Raw genomic sequence first — 16,200 nt, 5'->3', positions numbered from 1 at the left:
CATTTGAAATCAATATATGTTTTGTATTTTTGACATTTATTTTGTTGCCGTTGATTTAATAACTAATAAACATGACAAAACTATCATAAAAACAACAATAAAACGTTTACACTCACCAATGTGGATCCGCACAGTGCCTCGTAATTTGAAGATAAAATCCATCCTTTCTTTCTTGAAGAAGACTTCAATAGCTCTGTTGAGCAATTTATCTTCGTGTTTAAGGTTCATCGGCAAGTCTTTTTCTATGGAGATGCAGTCTAATGTCTGAAAATAGTGTCGGCCCATTCGTGCTTTTGACACTGATTTTAAGACGCTGCAGTGACGGTAATGAGCATTCAACACGTGTCCCCAAACGTTTTGAAAGTACCGAGGCTGTTAAATGCCCTGCTGATATCTGGTGTCAAATTCAAGTTGACAAACACGATTTGGCTCCAAGCACCAAATGCAAATCAGATGCGAACAACAGACCTTCACAGCAATTAAATTTGCAACGTTTCGGGTACCGTTCATTGTTGCATGTATGAAAAAAACAAACAAACAAACAAACAAAACCTTTTCCCTGCTGGGGCAGACTAGCTAGCATGCTCTGCGGGGGCTGATCTCTGCTCACAATATCCAGGTTTTCTTGGAAGGGCCGTCATGAAAATGGTGAGCCAAGTAAATCGGCAACCAGATCCAGCTCATCTCCTCCGTCTGCCATCATAGATTAAAAAAAAAACAACAAACAAACAAACAAAAAAGAAGAAAGAAACAATGTGTCGGTAGTAAACATCTCCTGGTTCAAAGTCACGGCATTTGGAAGCAAAAAGATACTGCCCCCCCCCCCCCCCCCCCCCCCCCCAAGATTCAACTCAGAAATCAATACATATATTAATAAAGCTCTTGAAATCTGCATATTTTTTTCATTATATATGAAGCAAGTGTGTCCAAGATGTCACTTTAAAATATATTTTCCGCAGATCTATTCGAGGCTTGGGGTAGCACTCTGGTCGATGATCAAAAAAGATTTGATGGCTCAAAATCTTCCATAGTGAAGTGTTGCTATGCATATTCAATATGAGCACAAAAGTTGTCAAATTCTTCAGAACATAAAAAGAACTATTAAGTCATACGCATTTTCCACACATCAAGGTGGATTTCAAACGGCCAAGAGGGAGGAAAAATGAAAAATACTAAATACTAAGAATTATAATAAAAGAGTTCATACGATATATGAAAGTTTTCGCTTGCATTATATAGACGACCAAAGGTAAGGGGAAATATATTCTTTCTTGCGCTCACCATGATGGCAATGTGGACTTTTGAACTATTGGATGAATAACAGTACATATTGTAAAACGGATCTTCTGTTCCTCCTTTGAGCCCAAGTTTGTGCTCTGTGCAGGAAGCTAATTTAACCCCAAACCGGTTAATTTTGTGTACCTCAGTGGCACCTTTGAGTGGTAAAGTTTCATCATAACCTAACTTTACCAAACTTTTTAGAGTCCAGTTGCTATGGTTACATATTATTTGCTTGTACTGCCCGTACTTGTAAAATTGCCAGTCAAGTGCAAAGGTATCCATCCATTCATTTTACCTACAGCTTGTCCTCATTATGGCCGTAGTTGAGCTGGAGCCTTTCCTTACTTTGCTTTCGGCGGCAGGGTGTTCCCTGGACTGGTCGCCAGTCAATCTCAGAGCACGAACTGCATAGACAAAACAACTATTCTATCAAAACGTCAAATGCCTCAAAATCTGGACCCGGAACAGTCACAAATAAAAGGATGCATTAAACGAAGGGCGCATGTTTAGTGTCAGAAACTAGTACTGAATGCTAGTTGAAAAACAATAAAGGCAAGGATCACACTATTAAATGAGAAATCACGCCCATACATCCAAATGCTCATAGGACGTAAATGCAAGGAATTGCAAGGATGCAATAAAAGACATGTCTTGTAGGCTGCCCCTTACACGAAAACCTACGAGCAACATATTACAGCCGTTTTACACACACTAGTGAGTGACTCTGTGAGAAGATTATGGCCTTCACATTCTTTAAGCCTTGCATGGTGGAAAAAGCCAATATCTCTTCCAAGAGCTACCTATCTATCCATTCCAGCGAATGTTCCCTCTGAATGAATGTTTCGTAGAGCTGGTGATGTCGTTAAAGCACAATGCTGTTCATTTCATGCTGATCATGAGGATCCGTTCAAATTACTGAAGAAAAACCTTTAAGTAGAATATATATATACAGTAAACTGCTCAGATGTTGAAAGTTGCAATAACAGCAACCTCTTCAAGTCATTATCATATGCTGTAGCGTATATACACTTATTATTAGATAACAACCAATTATTTTTAACATCTTATCTATAAAAAGCAGAATATTTTGTTTTTCACTGTGTGAGGTACAAACCCAAACAATGAATAAAATAGGTGTTAAAGTCCAGTCCTCGAGGGCGGGTATCTTCCATGGTTTCGATGCTTCTCTCTCAAACACATCTGATTCAAATGATTAGGATTCACGCTTTGCCATGTTGTACAGCTCCACGAACTGCGCGTTATTCTCCTTTACTGCAGGTTTATCTGGACCATCAGCATGAATTGCAACCACGTGTTTTCAGCAACATTGTGTGGTGGCACAGTACATACTGGATGCCAAACGCAATGCCACCAAACGTTCAATTTAGCCATCTCGGGGAAAAGAGAATTATAGACGCTGCTAAACATACGGAGGAGTTAGAATCCGGCCGCCTGATTTTATTTTCGTAAATAAAAATGATCCAAAAAACAGAACGTCAATCTGAAAGAAAAAAGTGTTGTTGAATACATCAAGAGCTGCCCTTGGAGGGAAAAATCAAATTGATGCTTGGCACTTTACCATGCCTTCGACCTGTTACAGACATGTAAAGGAAGTTGCTGTTTTCAGGCACCAAATTGCCAGGTGCGCATAATCATGTTATAATAATAACATAATCTCAATTTTATGCATTATATTGTCCAGTCCTCATTTAGATGTGTGATAATTACAAATTATTGCCACGTCACTGTAAACGGCCTGCTCTCTGTGAAGATGCAATGTTACAGTAATGGCTAAACAAACATACCATTTTTTGAGGTGATGTGAGGATTCCATCCAATGTTAGCGATCTGTGCTCAATCATTCAGTCCTACACCAGGTTGTTAGTTCCGCTTAACCCAGTTAACCATGTAAACCTTTTAACAAACGGAAACCATGAAAACATAGTATCCTTAGTGAAGGTAATTAGCTAGTGTCTTATTCCCTGATGAAGTGCTTGAGTATGACTGGAGCACACGCTCATGGTGTGCAGCATGCTGACTTCTTTACTCGCATGCCATGCTCGAGGCACGCTCCAAGATGTGCGGTTAAAACCATTGATGGTTAAAGATAAAAATCTTTATCCTCTGTTCTTTGATTCATGACAGCCTTCTCGGAATTCAAAGGATATTAGCGAAAAAAAATGTACGCAACTTTTTTTTTAACTACTGTTAGTTTGCCAAAAATGTAATTAGACTGAAGAACATAAAGTGCTGCTGTGTTGTTCGTTTCTCTTAAGGCAGTCTTGGGTTGTATGACATTTGTTTTTGACTAAAAAAACATGGACAATTCACTAAGTGTTAGTTGTGGATCTGGAATGCCCCTCATTAAAGTCATTGGTGCTATGTTTTGGTAAATGTTCTAGTTTGATGTTTGAAAAAAAAAGAGAGGGGGACAAACTAATATTAATCTTCAACATTGAAAAAAAATCTTTAGGATGTCATTTGTTTAATGTTACCACATTTTTCGATGGATTCCTCATTGCTTGTAGCAGTGCTAATCAATTCCCTAACCAATCAGTGATTTGTATAGCAACTTATTTAAAAAGAAATGTTTAGAGCTCAAATCAAACTCGTTCCAGAGAGTTTCTGATGCCACCATTCCATAAGCCACATACCATTTGTAAATGCAGTTCCAGTTTATGATGAATAAAATGTATGAAAATGATAGAGCACAGAGTTGAACGGCTGTATCCTGTTCACAAAAGGTTGATGTAGGCATAATGAATTTCATGTAAAGCTACAACCAGATAAAGTAAAACATTACTTTTTTTTTTTAATTGAACCACAGCAAATCATGAAAGCGACTGACATGAAGGCAGATGATGACAGAGTGAAGAAATGTGTAGATACAAAGACAATTAAATAAGATAAGATAAATTTAGCTTTTTGCAATGATTAGAGCACAATCCATCGACTGACAGACTCACTCTATCGTTTGATCTCGACCGATCTTGATCGTTTGATCTATCTATCCATCCATCAATCCATCGGGGACCGAATATTTTCTTTTCTATATAATTGCAACCATTGTAAAGTGTCAGAACCACAAAGCAGCACAACAGTCAAACAGAAGATGTCTCTGTTTATTTTAATTCAATGAAGAAAATGATTGATTTCTGATGATGGAGTGTTGCTGTTAGTCGAGATGGGTTGTGATGGCAATAAAAACGGGAGTCACCTGGATTCGTAAAGCTAGCTGGTAGTATCGTCGGCAAGGGCCAACTTCAAAATAAAAGCATACTACGGTCACTGTATTTCCATTGTATGTCCATTTGTTTTGTATCGTTTTATTGCCTACCTTATTATTTGCTCGATTATGGAATGTAGCCTGCTCGGGGAAGTGAACAGAATAAGAATTTCATGGTGTGCTATTACTACGCATATGACAATAAAACACTTGAATCTTGAAGTCCGTGCATTATTTGGTACATTCATTTTGAAGTTAGCCTTTGTAGCACGCTTTCGTTGTGTGACATAATGTTGTTATCTCTTCTTTGGCCGGGTGCATCCAGCGGAGTTACATGAAGCAGATATGTATTATTTTGTTAAATTTACAAATCGATTTTAGGACATTTCATATCAAATCTGAACTGCTGTAAATGATCATTTTAATTCTTTTGTGAAACGACGTTTTGGGACACCACGAATAAATGATAAATATTTTGTATGAACTCAAGATTGTGCAGGTGTACCCAACATTGTGGTTAGTGTTTGGTTGCAGTACGTAATATAATTTTTGAAAGGCTAGTCTCAGATGCAAAATTGAAAATCAAGGATAATAATAGAATTTTTCTCCTTATTATTAAAATCTATTCATTCATTCTCAAACGCTCTACTTCTCTGTTTCTCATTTTGATTTTGATCATGTCCCTCGTCGGACATTTCTTACATGGACTCAAACTCATCGATGCGCTGTTTGGTGTTGCCTTGACGAATCTGACGCAGGGTCTTGTATTTGTCACGTCCAGCCTTTACATTCTCAGCATGGATCAGGTCATTTGGGGTCTTTTTGCTCTCGTCAATAGCTCGTGCAAGCTCAGTACTCAGGAACTGGAAGAGAACACAAACACGCAGAATGAAATCCTCATCACTGGGACTATTCAAAAGCCTCGACACTCTCCACACCCCTGTGTTCTCCCTTCTATCCCGATCCGAAAACATTCTTTTGTCCGCGGTTATTAAGTCCATTTCCGCGTTGGAGATTCTATGCAACATCATACTGTATCTTGTTTTGCTTGGGAAATAGAGTCCATATTTTATTCCAGGAGTAATAGAATTTGCGGATGACATCTGCGGCATGAATAAAACCTCTTGAATGGCAAGCTACCTGCAACATGTTTAATTATGTAGAGTGCACTTAGTTCCTCAAAAACATGCTTTTGGGAGGCAATTAGGCTGTCAACTTAACAACACAATCAAAACCATATATGGCGTGTATTAAAAGAAAACCCAACAAATAGAGCAAATTTAATGGACGCCACGGACTGCGTAAGTGGTGGCATCAGCGCGGGCAAACTACTTGACATTATTGCATCAGCAGAGACTGAGTCCATTTAGTCATAAACCGCACCAAGTCGCGCAAATTATCATTTGATTGCACTCGTATTACTTTTTTAGACTGCATCGACTTTGTAAAAACTCTATAAATAAATCATTGTCGTCAAAAAGGTTAATCAAGTTTTATGGGTGCACAGATCACTTGGGAAACATAAATAATTCATCTCCAAATCAGTCTGCTTGTCCGATAATTACTTTGAAGGGGCGATATTTTGTGTGCATGGGGTTCTTAGAGAAACATTTCTTGTGACAAATTTCAACGTTGATTAGAATCTATATTCTATATTATATATAGAGAGGATAATCAATACATAAATAATACTGTGCCAAACAACTGCAACTGGTTTGATATTCTTTTATCCATACCTTCAAGTTTTTCTGCAGTCGTTGGTTCTTCTGGGCCTCTGTTACTCTTTCCTCCTCACTGCGGTCGCGTACCGTGCCGGGAGACATTAGCTCAGCGCTCGCCTCCGCACTGCTCTCATCTGTCTCGTCGTGATCATGCATGTGAGTGTGGACAGAATCCTGGATGTGGATTCCCATTATTTTAGACTTCAGCTCCTCTTTGGTCCTCTCTAAATCAGCTTCCACCATCATCGCCTGTCAACAAATACATTTACATACTTAAGGGAGGGGAGAGCTGATGGAGATCCATCCATCCATCCATCCATCCATCCATCCATCCATCCATCCATCCATCCATCCATCCATCCATCCATCCATCCATCCATCCATCCATCCATCCATCCATCCATCCACATTTTTTATTTGTAATTCTAAAAGATACCTAACTCATTTTCATTGGTGATGACAGTGATATTCGATTCTATTCCATTGTTCATGTTAATACAGAAAATACATTTATTTATTTATTCTAAGTACCGTATGTTTATATTTAAACATTACATGTTTACAGGACAGATGATTGTTTTCTTTACTATCCATGCAAAGTTCTTCTCGTTTTAGTCGCATAGTTTGTTAAAAATATGACATACTTCCTAAATCTCATAATTTGGTGTTACCCATCAAAACCCACAGAGGAATAAGCAAGGAAGCTGTGGTATTTGAAGAAAGCCAACAAAGTCAAAACATGCCAATACCACAGCAGAATTTGACCTCTGAACCTCAGAAATGTAAAGCAGGTGTCCTAACCACAAATGCACTGTGCAGCCCTATAATGAAAGATTATAAGAAAATGTGATTGTCATGGAAGTGATTATGCACAATTTGAAATGCAGAAAGTGTACAGTAGATACAGATCGAAGTAGCATTAAATGAATATTTTGATGTATTCATTGATACACTTCAAAGTAAGCATCCAAACCCCGAGTTTCATATTACATGTAAAAATAGGTATACTAAACTGTGGATTACCCATATATTAAAAGCCAATAACTTCATTCTTATGACATTCTCACCACTTTTGGATTCCTTTTATCTAGCTTAGCTGTTCACTTAGTGGTGTCAGACATCCCTCTTAGCTCATTTTTGATTCATCCTTTATCTGACTCTTACTTGCTCTATTAATTCTCACCCTTTTCTGCCATCTCATTGCCTCCTCGTCCTTTTTCTTCTTGGCATCTTCCAGCTGGGAGATTTTCAATGTAAGCTCTGCCAGCTCAGTGGCCTATCCACATGTGCACACAAAAGGGGAAAGAGTTAAGAGTGCTCCCAATCTAAGGTCACTGTGCTCTCTCTGTCCTGACGATAGGTTCGTGTGTGTGTGTGTGTGTCAGTGAGTATTGATGCAATCTTTTGGGTCCTATAAGGCAAACCTGGATTCATTTCATTTCATTTCGTTTCAATCAAACCTACTTTTCACCATTTCACACAATAGTGTGGTATTTTATATGAAAAAAAAACTCACAATAATGAAACAGTGCAAGGTGGAGATAGTTAGACAATAAAGGCTTAGAGAGGCAGGGAGAGACTCTGAAAAGAGATCGATTTTTAAGACATTCTTCAAAATACAGAGGGATGTCTTTTCTCTGACAGATGCTAGTAGTTTTTTTTACCTTCAGGAGCAAGAAATGAAATCTAGTGGGCATATAGTGTAGTGTTTCCTCTCCATGCATATAGGAGCGGCGCTGCCACTCCCAAATCCTTGCCTGTATCTAGGGACCAAAATCGCCATCTCTGACATTGAGATTTTGAGATTTTTTTTAAAGCATCTTATCATTAGAGCTCGCCAATCAGCAGCATGCTACATGTCACACATGTAGCACCGCATCTTCATCACTCTCTTGCCGGAACTCCTACAAGCAATTTTGTTCGTGCGTGTGGCACTGTGCTCTGCAGCAGTACAGATATTACATATGTTACGGTATATGTACTGTACGTCCGTGAGCAGTAGCAGTTAAAAACTGCAAACATGCCATTTGTCATTTTATTTGTCAGGTGACAAATATGCTACACTACTTAAAAAGCATCACTTTTCACCAAAAGATCAACAAGGAATCGCTATGCATGCTTATTGTTAATCGCTAATGTGAAATGCAGAGTCGGTTAATAACCATAAAGAGAGCATTGCTGTCACAGAGGTCTGGCTAAAACGACATTAATACTGATAAAACATTTATCAATACAATTAATACATATTTTTTCAAATAGTAAGGCAATACTTCAGTATTTTGCACCACAGAATACTATTTCAAATAATTGCATTCTTATTTGAGATGGGATGAGATTTCATACGACGAGATCTCATACGATTAGAATGCTATGAGATCTTTTATCCCTGTACAGCACATCATCTATTTTCTTTTGGCTGTTGTCTTTGAATGGCGCATCAGGAGAATATGCTGCCTGTTACTATAATTCTCTACGGTGCTCATTACTGCTCTGCATGACAGCAAAACACAGCACCAAACAGTTTGAGAACTTCAAAATAAGACCTATCATGGCAAATAATATAATAACACAAACACCTTGGTAGAGTTTTATTTTGAAGTTGTTCCCAGAAGCGTGTTGAGGGGGTTTATCTGAAATCACGTTTAGTTGCCCCAATTCAGGGCCCTAAAAATGGCTTAATTAAGCGAATGTATTTTACGAAATATCATAGATTTCACTATTACTAATAGCAGTATTAGCAATTACTAACAGTGAAGTCTGTGGACATACGTTGTAAAATACATTGTTAGCTTACCATGCTTGATTACCATTGGCGATAGTGAAAGAGTTGTATAAAATCTCAGTTTATATTTAGGTAAAAAAAAAAAAAAGTTGATTGACAAAAATTATGCAAGTTGGTCATTCATAATCGACATTGTGAACTGTGTTTGTTTACCAGCTCTTCCTGACTCTTCATCTCTGACTGCGGATGTTGGAGCAGTGCTTCCTTAGCCTGCATGGCGGCCCTGTGGTCGATGTCCAGGCTCTCAGCTTCCTTCTGTGCAAGTGTCCTCTCTTTCTCTAACTCAAGCGCCCTGCGAGTCTGCTCCTCGAGCTCTAAAACAAAAAATTCAGCACATATACTGTAATGCACAGCTTATACACCACTTTTACTACACACTGGATGGGAGGGAATTCTCAACCCATGAATATTTTAATCTGGTAAGCTTTTTTAAATATTGTATTCAAAAAGTTGTCAGACCATCTTGAGCTCTCTTTGTCTGTTCTTCAATCTGTCGCAACCTCTCCATCAGCTCCATGGTCTCGCGAGCAATCTTCTCTGTTTCCTTCTCAGCATTTTCCCGCTTTTTTTTCTCACTCTCAAGCAGAGCTCTGACAGGAGAATTGTGCATAAATACATGTCTGAAACAACTCCATCCCCTGACAGTTCTTCCTTAAGTACAGAGAACACACTGTAAACTGTAAAAAAGAGAAGTCCTCATGATTGCCTTTTACCTCTCCATCTGTCTCTTGTTCTTCTCCTCCCTCGCTTGGGCTTTCATTTGCTGCACCTCGATGGTGTCTGGTTTGCGTCTGCGCATGTACAAGTCGTGGTTTCCCATACACAGTGCCAATATGCGTTTGTTGATGCGAAGACGGGGTACGTAGAAAACAAAGTCCTTGAGAACAAAACATATCAGTTATTTATGCTTTGATTTATGACAGGATATCTTATTGAATTAATATTGTGGATTTCCTCGACATGTGCAGGGACAGCAAAATCATGCAGTGATCATCAGTGAAATCCATCTAATTTAGGTAGACTAGGCTTCATCAATGTGGGAAAATAATAATATCTATTGTGGCCCTGAAGTGCAAATCGCCCATCAAAAAATTAAGCAAACACAAAAGGTAATCACAAAAAAACAAAAAAAAAACATCTTGAAAGATAATCACACATGAAAAAAGAAAGGCACAAGGAAAAAGGGCATGCAAAAAAAAGAAGCAAACAATAAAAAAAGGACATGAAGGAAAAATAAGCAAGTGAAAAAGAGCATGCAAGAAAAAAGAAGCATTACAAGAAAAAGGACGCAAACGAGGAAAAAGATGCACGAAAGTCATTTAACACAACATTAAACAAACAGACATCTATGAACATCAGGGTATATAATTCGTCTGCATGAGAACAAATCTAAAAAAGCAATCATAACAAACTGCCCTGTCAATGAGTACATAATGCTCTTTTTACATATCACATACCGGAGATTTCTTGTCAATAGGTTTGATGACAAACTTTTTGTCATTGAAAGAAATATTTTTTATTTCACTCCAGGGGAAGCCAATCTTTGGGGTCAACCTGTAAAAAAAAGAATATATATACATACTTGTAAGTATTTTTACTTATTACTTGTAAGTACTTTACTTATTACTTGTAAGTACTTTTACTTATTCATTTAACTTTTATTTCTGCAGTTTGAGAACAGTGCCTTTTTGCAATATAAACCTTGCAGCAGACAGCAGTGTAAAACAAAGCAAAAACTACAGTAAAATTAAAGGGTATAGATGATAAGAAGTATATTTCAGACAGACACTTGCTATTTTATTACAGTTTCTAGTTGTTATACGGTCTCACGATAAAAGTCTTGAGCTTAAGCACCCATAAAATAGACAGTATTTCTAATCCATTTTTAAACAGGAAATGGTTCATTTCCTCCCCAACAGCTTTTGAAATTATGTTTCGACACCAAACAAAACTGCTGGAGACCATGCTCATTTTCAGCATGTGAAGCCCACTGAGTCCCGTTTTGCAAAGACAGGTCGCCTTGGGATCAATAAATGTCACTCAAATGGTGTGTGTGTGCGTGTGTGTGAAACAGGAACCCCAGCACGCCAGACCTTCACATCACTTTTGACAGCATGCGTCAGATTCGCTCTGAGATCAAAGTATTTATCATCAAGATGCTGATAATCAGATCCACTTCACAGGTGGTTAACCCCTTGAATATGTCACAGCAGCATCAAGCACAACGAAAAAAGATTTGAAGATACCGGAGATGTTTTTGACAAGCCTAGGTCCGGCCGACCCCGCGAGATAACGATTGCTTCCTTTTTGATACTTAGCAGTAATGGTTGGAATTGGCGGGTTAAATCATCAAATGACTCGTGAGAGCAGCACTCTTGCTGCTCACCGCTCCCTCAGGGGATATGTCAAATGAGAAGAATAAACTTCACCACACATAGGAGTATCTTACAATCAGGGATATTTTAACATTTATCCACACATCATTAACAATAACTCAGATAGAGTAACAGAAACACCTAGTAGTGATGTGTGATACTGCATATTGTGTTATACATCTAATACCAAGGAAATACAAGGTCAGTAACCTCACGATTCATGAGTGAAAAAAAGGAGACACGTAATTTGTAAAGTTTGTCAAATATTAAATTCTTACATGGGTTTTGCTATCAATCAATCAGTCATCAAACCATTAATTTTCATTTTAGTTGGTATTTTATAGCATCACTAAAACAAAGATTTTAGCATAAAAGTCACTGTTGCCATGACATACGTACATAATTTCACAAAAAGCTAGTTTTCTTTGTTAGCCTAAAACAGACAGATTTGGCTGAAATGAAGCCATGTTGCCCAGCTAATTGCTTTTTAAAAAATGGAACATGAGTTAAACTTTTTATGTGTGAAAGAAGTGGAATTTTCCTTTAGCAGTTACTATTTTTATTCTGAAACGTAATGCTGTACTATACATAATAACCCCCCCCCCCCCCCACACACACACACACACACACACCGCCTGTCACTGCTTGGCACAGTAAGCCTTTTACTTCGATTAGAATGTTTTAACAACTGGAAGAAGTGAAAATGAAGAATATTCAAAAAGGCATTTTCCCAGCCAGAACTGAAGTACGAGATGTCGCTGTTTGTGTTTACGTTGGGCCCCAACTGAGTAGCCATGCTGAAAGTCAAGCGGTTTGAGCGTTGATGAAGAAAACAGCAGCAAAAGCTAATGCAAATTTTACAACACGCTGACCATCGACACATCATACGTACATGATTGAATTCGCTTCACATTGGCGTAAAGACACGAGCGGGGCATTCTGCTGAATCGGCTATGAGGGAACCTTCGAGGGCGTAGCGGAAAAAAATAAATCTCTCAAGAGTGGCTTGCGCTCTGATGATTTTTAAAAATATTCTGACCAATCAGGATGTTTTGCGGACAAAATGAGTTAGCATTGAGTTTTCCATAAAGCATTCAGTTCCACAACATTTGAGGGGTCTGTGTTTTGCCGCATAAACGCTCATTCTTAGTCTTACGTTTCAATGTTTGAATTTTGACATGGAAACTGTGATGCAGATCTGCTTATTCCTCGCTTTGCTCGTCCAATAAAAAAAAAAAACGATTTGGTTTGGCAGATGTGCTCAATTAGTTCCAATCACATTTGTTTATGAATCACTTGGTGACAGAATAGTAGACATGTGCATTTTGCATTACAAAGACATTGGGAGTAGTTTGAGCATTAAAGGATTCAAATGAACAATATTTCCAGCTATTAGTCGAAGACCTACTTGTCCTTTTTGTCATAGATGTTGAGGCCCAGGGCATCCACTCCCAACCAAAGCTCCGTTCCTTTCTTGTTCTTGATGCTGAAGTAGTTGACACCATACATTTCTAAATCCTGGGCTATCTTCAAATACTCCACCATGGCGTCCTCCCTGTGACAAGGAATCATGTCATGATTGTCTATCTGCACCAGGGGGTGCATTGAATTTTGGGTTACCTTAGCATTCCCTTGTGCTCTTGATGCCAGACTTGAATTCTTTCCTCCCACTGATTTTTATTCAGCTTGTGCTGCTCTAAAACCCTGGGTTTATCATTGAAGATGACACAGTTAGAATTCGGATGACGGAATAAAGGTAAGAGTTGGTATCCGGGGGATGGACTGACTACCTTTGGGGAAGCAGCTTCTCTCTTGTTAGGTAGCCTGGTACGTGATAATCTTTCCTATAGTCTCCATGTTTGACCTGAACCGTGTATGAGGCCAAAAGTACGGCAGTTTCAGGTGGACAGTAAATGTCATCGTTTAGGATGCTCTCTTTTACCTGAGGCAAAAACAATTGCTCATTTGTAGTATTCGTGTTATTTTAATTCACACAGGAAAAACATGCAGATTCCTTTTCGTGCACGTGAACTCCCTTGTGAAAAACCAGAGGGAATAACCTCATGCTGGAGTTTTTGGGGAAACCCCCGGAGATTTTGGCATCTGTTTTAGTTGAGATTTGTGGACCAGATTTACAAGTTCTAACTATATAACAAAAGCTGGTTGAAAGTTTTATAAGCGGTGAACTTGGAGCTTTAACATGCGTTAACAAGTATTTTAACCATACTGGCCGTTTGGAATGTCTTACAAGGTATGATCACTTTGTGGCAAGAGAAGAAGAGAGGGTCTGATCACCGCCAAAAAAAATCGACTTTTATGAATGAACAAATAGCAAAATTAAAAACCCTGTTTATTCAGTTCGCTTCAAGATCACTGCCATCGCTTGAGTATTCACTAACTTGCAGAAAGAAGAGACGTTGTGTTGCCTCCTGGATGAGTTCTTCTGCAACATCTTCAGGGTAAAACTTTGCCCTGAACTTTATCAACAGAGGGTTGTCCCTCTTCACGTCTTGAGCAGTCACCTGGGATTGGCACCACCCAACAAAGGGATGAACACAACAAGCAGCTAATTAACCTCGATGGATCAACAAAGTCACGTCCGATTGTGAGCATCTGTCAAGGGTGAGGGGTAATTGGGCAGATCATGAGAGTGATAATGCCAACAAGCTGAGATGTACGTTTTCTTCTCACCCTTTTGTTGAGCTTTAGCCAGGTGGAGAAGCCTTTGCTGTCCTGATACTGGAGACCAAAGAACCAGGTTTCCCTCAGCCCGATTGTTTTCACTATCTAGACAGAAAAACGAAGGCTTAACTCTGTTGTTCAAAAAGAGCCCGTTAGCCGATGTTGAACAGTGTACCTGATCAAACAGTTGTTTGCCAGTGGTGCTGGGCAGAATGGCAAATTCCAGCTCAGCATCCATGCTCGTAACCCGAACATTGATCTGCCGGGAAACAGGATACGGGAGGAAAATATCGTATTTGTGTAATCATCTGTGCTGTGCCACTGCAGAGGTTTTGAGGAGCACAACAAGCAACAACTAAGTGTAAATAAACACTACTTATTCTTTGTCGGTTTTGTTGGCTTTCTGAAACTAAGGTCAACGTGTTGGTTCTTGGACAGGAAAAGGACCAAAAAGAGTGTTCCTTACATTCTTCTGTTCAACCAGGAGCATCCACTCACAAGAGGTTGGTGGAGGCTACAATCAAGAAATGAAGCCCACAGTAGATTTTTAGATGGGGTTCATTCTCTTAATAAATATTCTATAATACATGTCAAATCTACGGGTGAGACAAAATATATGTGTCGTGAGATCTTTTGACCATATCTTATAATACAATATCAATGCACCATTTCATAACATATTTTGACATTGAAAATAAACACAATCTAAGTCGATTCAGATGTGCACTTCAATGACCATTTTGACCTTTAACTATCATGTGATTGTACTGAACTGGTTTGCAACTGGAAATCTTTACTAAATGACCACAGCAAGACACTTCTGTAAACAACAACAGCGCCCAGCAAAAGACAAACAAACAAACAAACAAACAAACAAACAGCTACTATGCAATTCCTGGCTCGTATGACCATACTTGATAATGTACAGTATTTTACCTTGCTCCATATTTTGAACACAACATTCAAGGGTGCTCATTTAAAACCACCAATGCTATTACTACAAAAAAAACTTCCTTAAATGAATACATTTATAATGTTGACACAAACAATAAAAAGTTGCTACTCACAGTTGACATTTCTCTTTTTTATCGCCAGTAGTCTGTAGTGAAGCAAATCTAAGTAGGGACGCTTGTCGCCTTTTCTCTGTGGAGTCATATGAAACTGCTTGCAATACCAACAAGGATTAGATGGAGTGAGAAAAAAGACCATTGTGTTGTTCCCAAGTACTTCTCTCATTTAATCCAAAGGCAGCCTGGGGCCTGAGCATTGCTCAAAGGCAGACTTCATCTGAGAACACTTCTCCTCATCACAGTTTGATCATGCATCACTTGCCTTGAACTGAGACGCGATCTTTGTATTCCACAACTGTTTTCCTGTGAATAGATGGATCACAATAGATTGGTTGGTAAATGGACAGATTTTTTTTTAATTTAATCTAATATGGTAAATTGTCACAGCAGAAATATTCCCACAAACACACTTGTATGAATAACATCGAAACAATTGCACCTGTAGTCATAGGTGGGCTAGATCCAGTCTCTTCAAGGCCTTCATGACATGTGAAGTTGGCGGTATGATGTTGAGACAAGTTGAGACCTGGAGGTTTTCCACAGCTCAGGTACCTTTTCTTGCATCAGATTTAAATTTAAATCCTGATCCTGGATGCTAGCTGGTCAGCAACAACCTTCAAAACATAAACACTGGTGGTATGAGGTGATGTAGTGTTATTTTGGTGGCGTTTCTTGTCTTCTTTTCTGGTCAACCTTCACTGTCTTGTGAGGTTATGCTAATTCAGAAAAGGTGCTGGGACATGTGGTGGAAGAAGAGTGGAACTCACATTGAGAAACAGAAAATCTTCAAGGATTTGTTGCATGACAGCCGGTAGGCGGTCAATTTATTCCATCCAGGACTTGATATTGATGTCACAAGTTCGTACCCAGGTCAAATTTGAAACACATGGTCTCCAGGTGTAAATTCAACAAAAAGGGACCATACGTCTCGGGATCCCCACATAAAGTGTCGGGGTTCTTACTGCAGGGTTGAGGCATGGTCCTAGGAGGAAAGGGTGTGGAGGGAAAAGTTAGGACAACTGCTTAAAGTGGCCTTTAACTGCTGCATACAGTTGTTAATGCG

At 38.9% G+C, this 16,200-nt stretch overlaps 1 protein-coding gene across 2 annotated transcripts; it reads right to left on the bottom strand.

Annotated features, from left to right (window-relative positions):
- Positions 1–3,934: 3,934 nt before the first annotated feature.
- On the bottom strand, positions 3,935–15,745 carry LOC148413566 (moesin a-like). Of its 2 annotated transcripts, XM_088431904.1 has the most exons (16): positions 15,577–15,745; positions 15,135–15,440; positions 14,534–14,581; positions 14,243–14,326; positions 14,077–14,172; positions 13,785–13,907; positions 13,176–13,327; positions 13,006–13,089; positions 12,794–12,940; positions 10,468–10,564; positions 9,724–9,887; positions 9,470–9,600; positions 9,164–9,324; positions 7,412–7,504; positions 6,244–6,477; positions 3,935–5,370 (listed from the first exon to the last, which is right to left on the bottom strand). In XM_088431904.1, exons 2-16 carry the CDS (start codon positions 15,141–15,143, stop codon positions 5,206–5,208), a joined length of 1,788 nt encoding a protein of 595 aa, XP_088288030.1. In that variant the 5' UTR covers positions 15,144–15,440; positions 15,577–15,745; the 3' UTR covers positions 3,935–5,205. The 2 variants fall into 2 exon arrangements, with proteins under 2 accessions (XP_088288030.1, XP_088288031.1); XM_088431905.1 differs by lacking the exon at positions 14,534–14,581.
- Positions 15,746–16,200: the final 455 nt, after the last annotated feature.

Source organism: Hippichthys cyanospilos, chromosome 13 (assembly GCF_059441005.1).
Source record: "Hippichthys cyanospilos isolate Australia breed blue-spotted pipefish chromosome 13, RoL_Hcya_1.0, whole genome shotgun sequence".
In the NCBI taxonomy this organism is placed as follows: domain Eukaryota; kingdom Metazoa; phylum Chordata; class Actinopteri; order Syngnathiformes; family Syngnathidae; genus Hippichthys; species Hippichthys cyanospilos.
This window is presented reverse-complemented; position numbering and strand designations above follow the sequence as displayed.

Coding starts and splice junctions, on each gene's coding strand:
- LOC148413566 (XM_088431904.1), bottom strand. Junction 14,173..14,242: donor GCAAACAACTGTTTGATCAG/GTACACTGTTCA, acceptor TTTTCTGTCTAG/ATAGTGAAAACAATCGGGCT. Junction 13,908..14,076: donor GGCTAAAGCTCAACAAAAGG/GTGAGAAGAAAA, acceptor TGCCAATCCCAG/GTGACTGCTCAAGACGTGAA.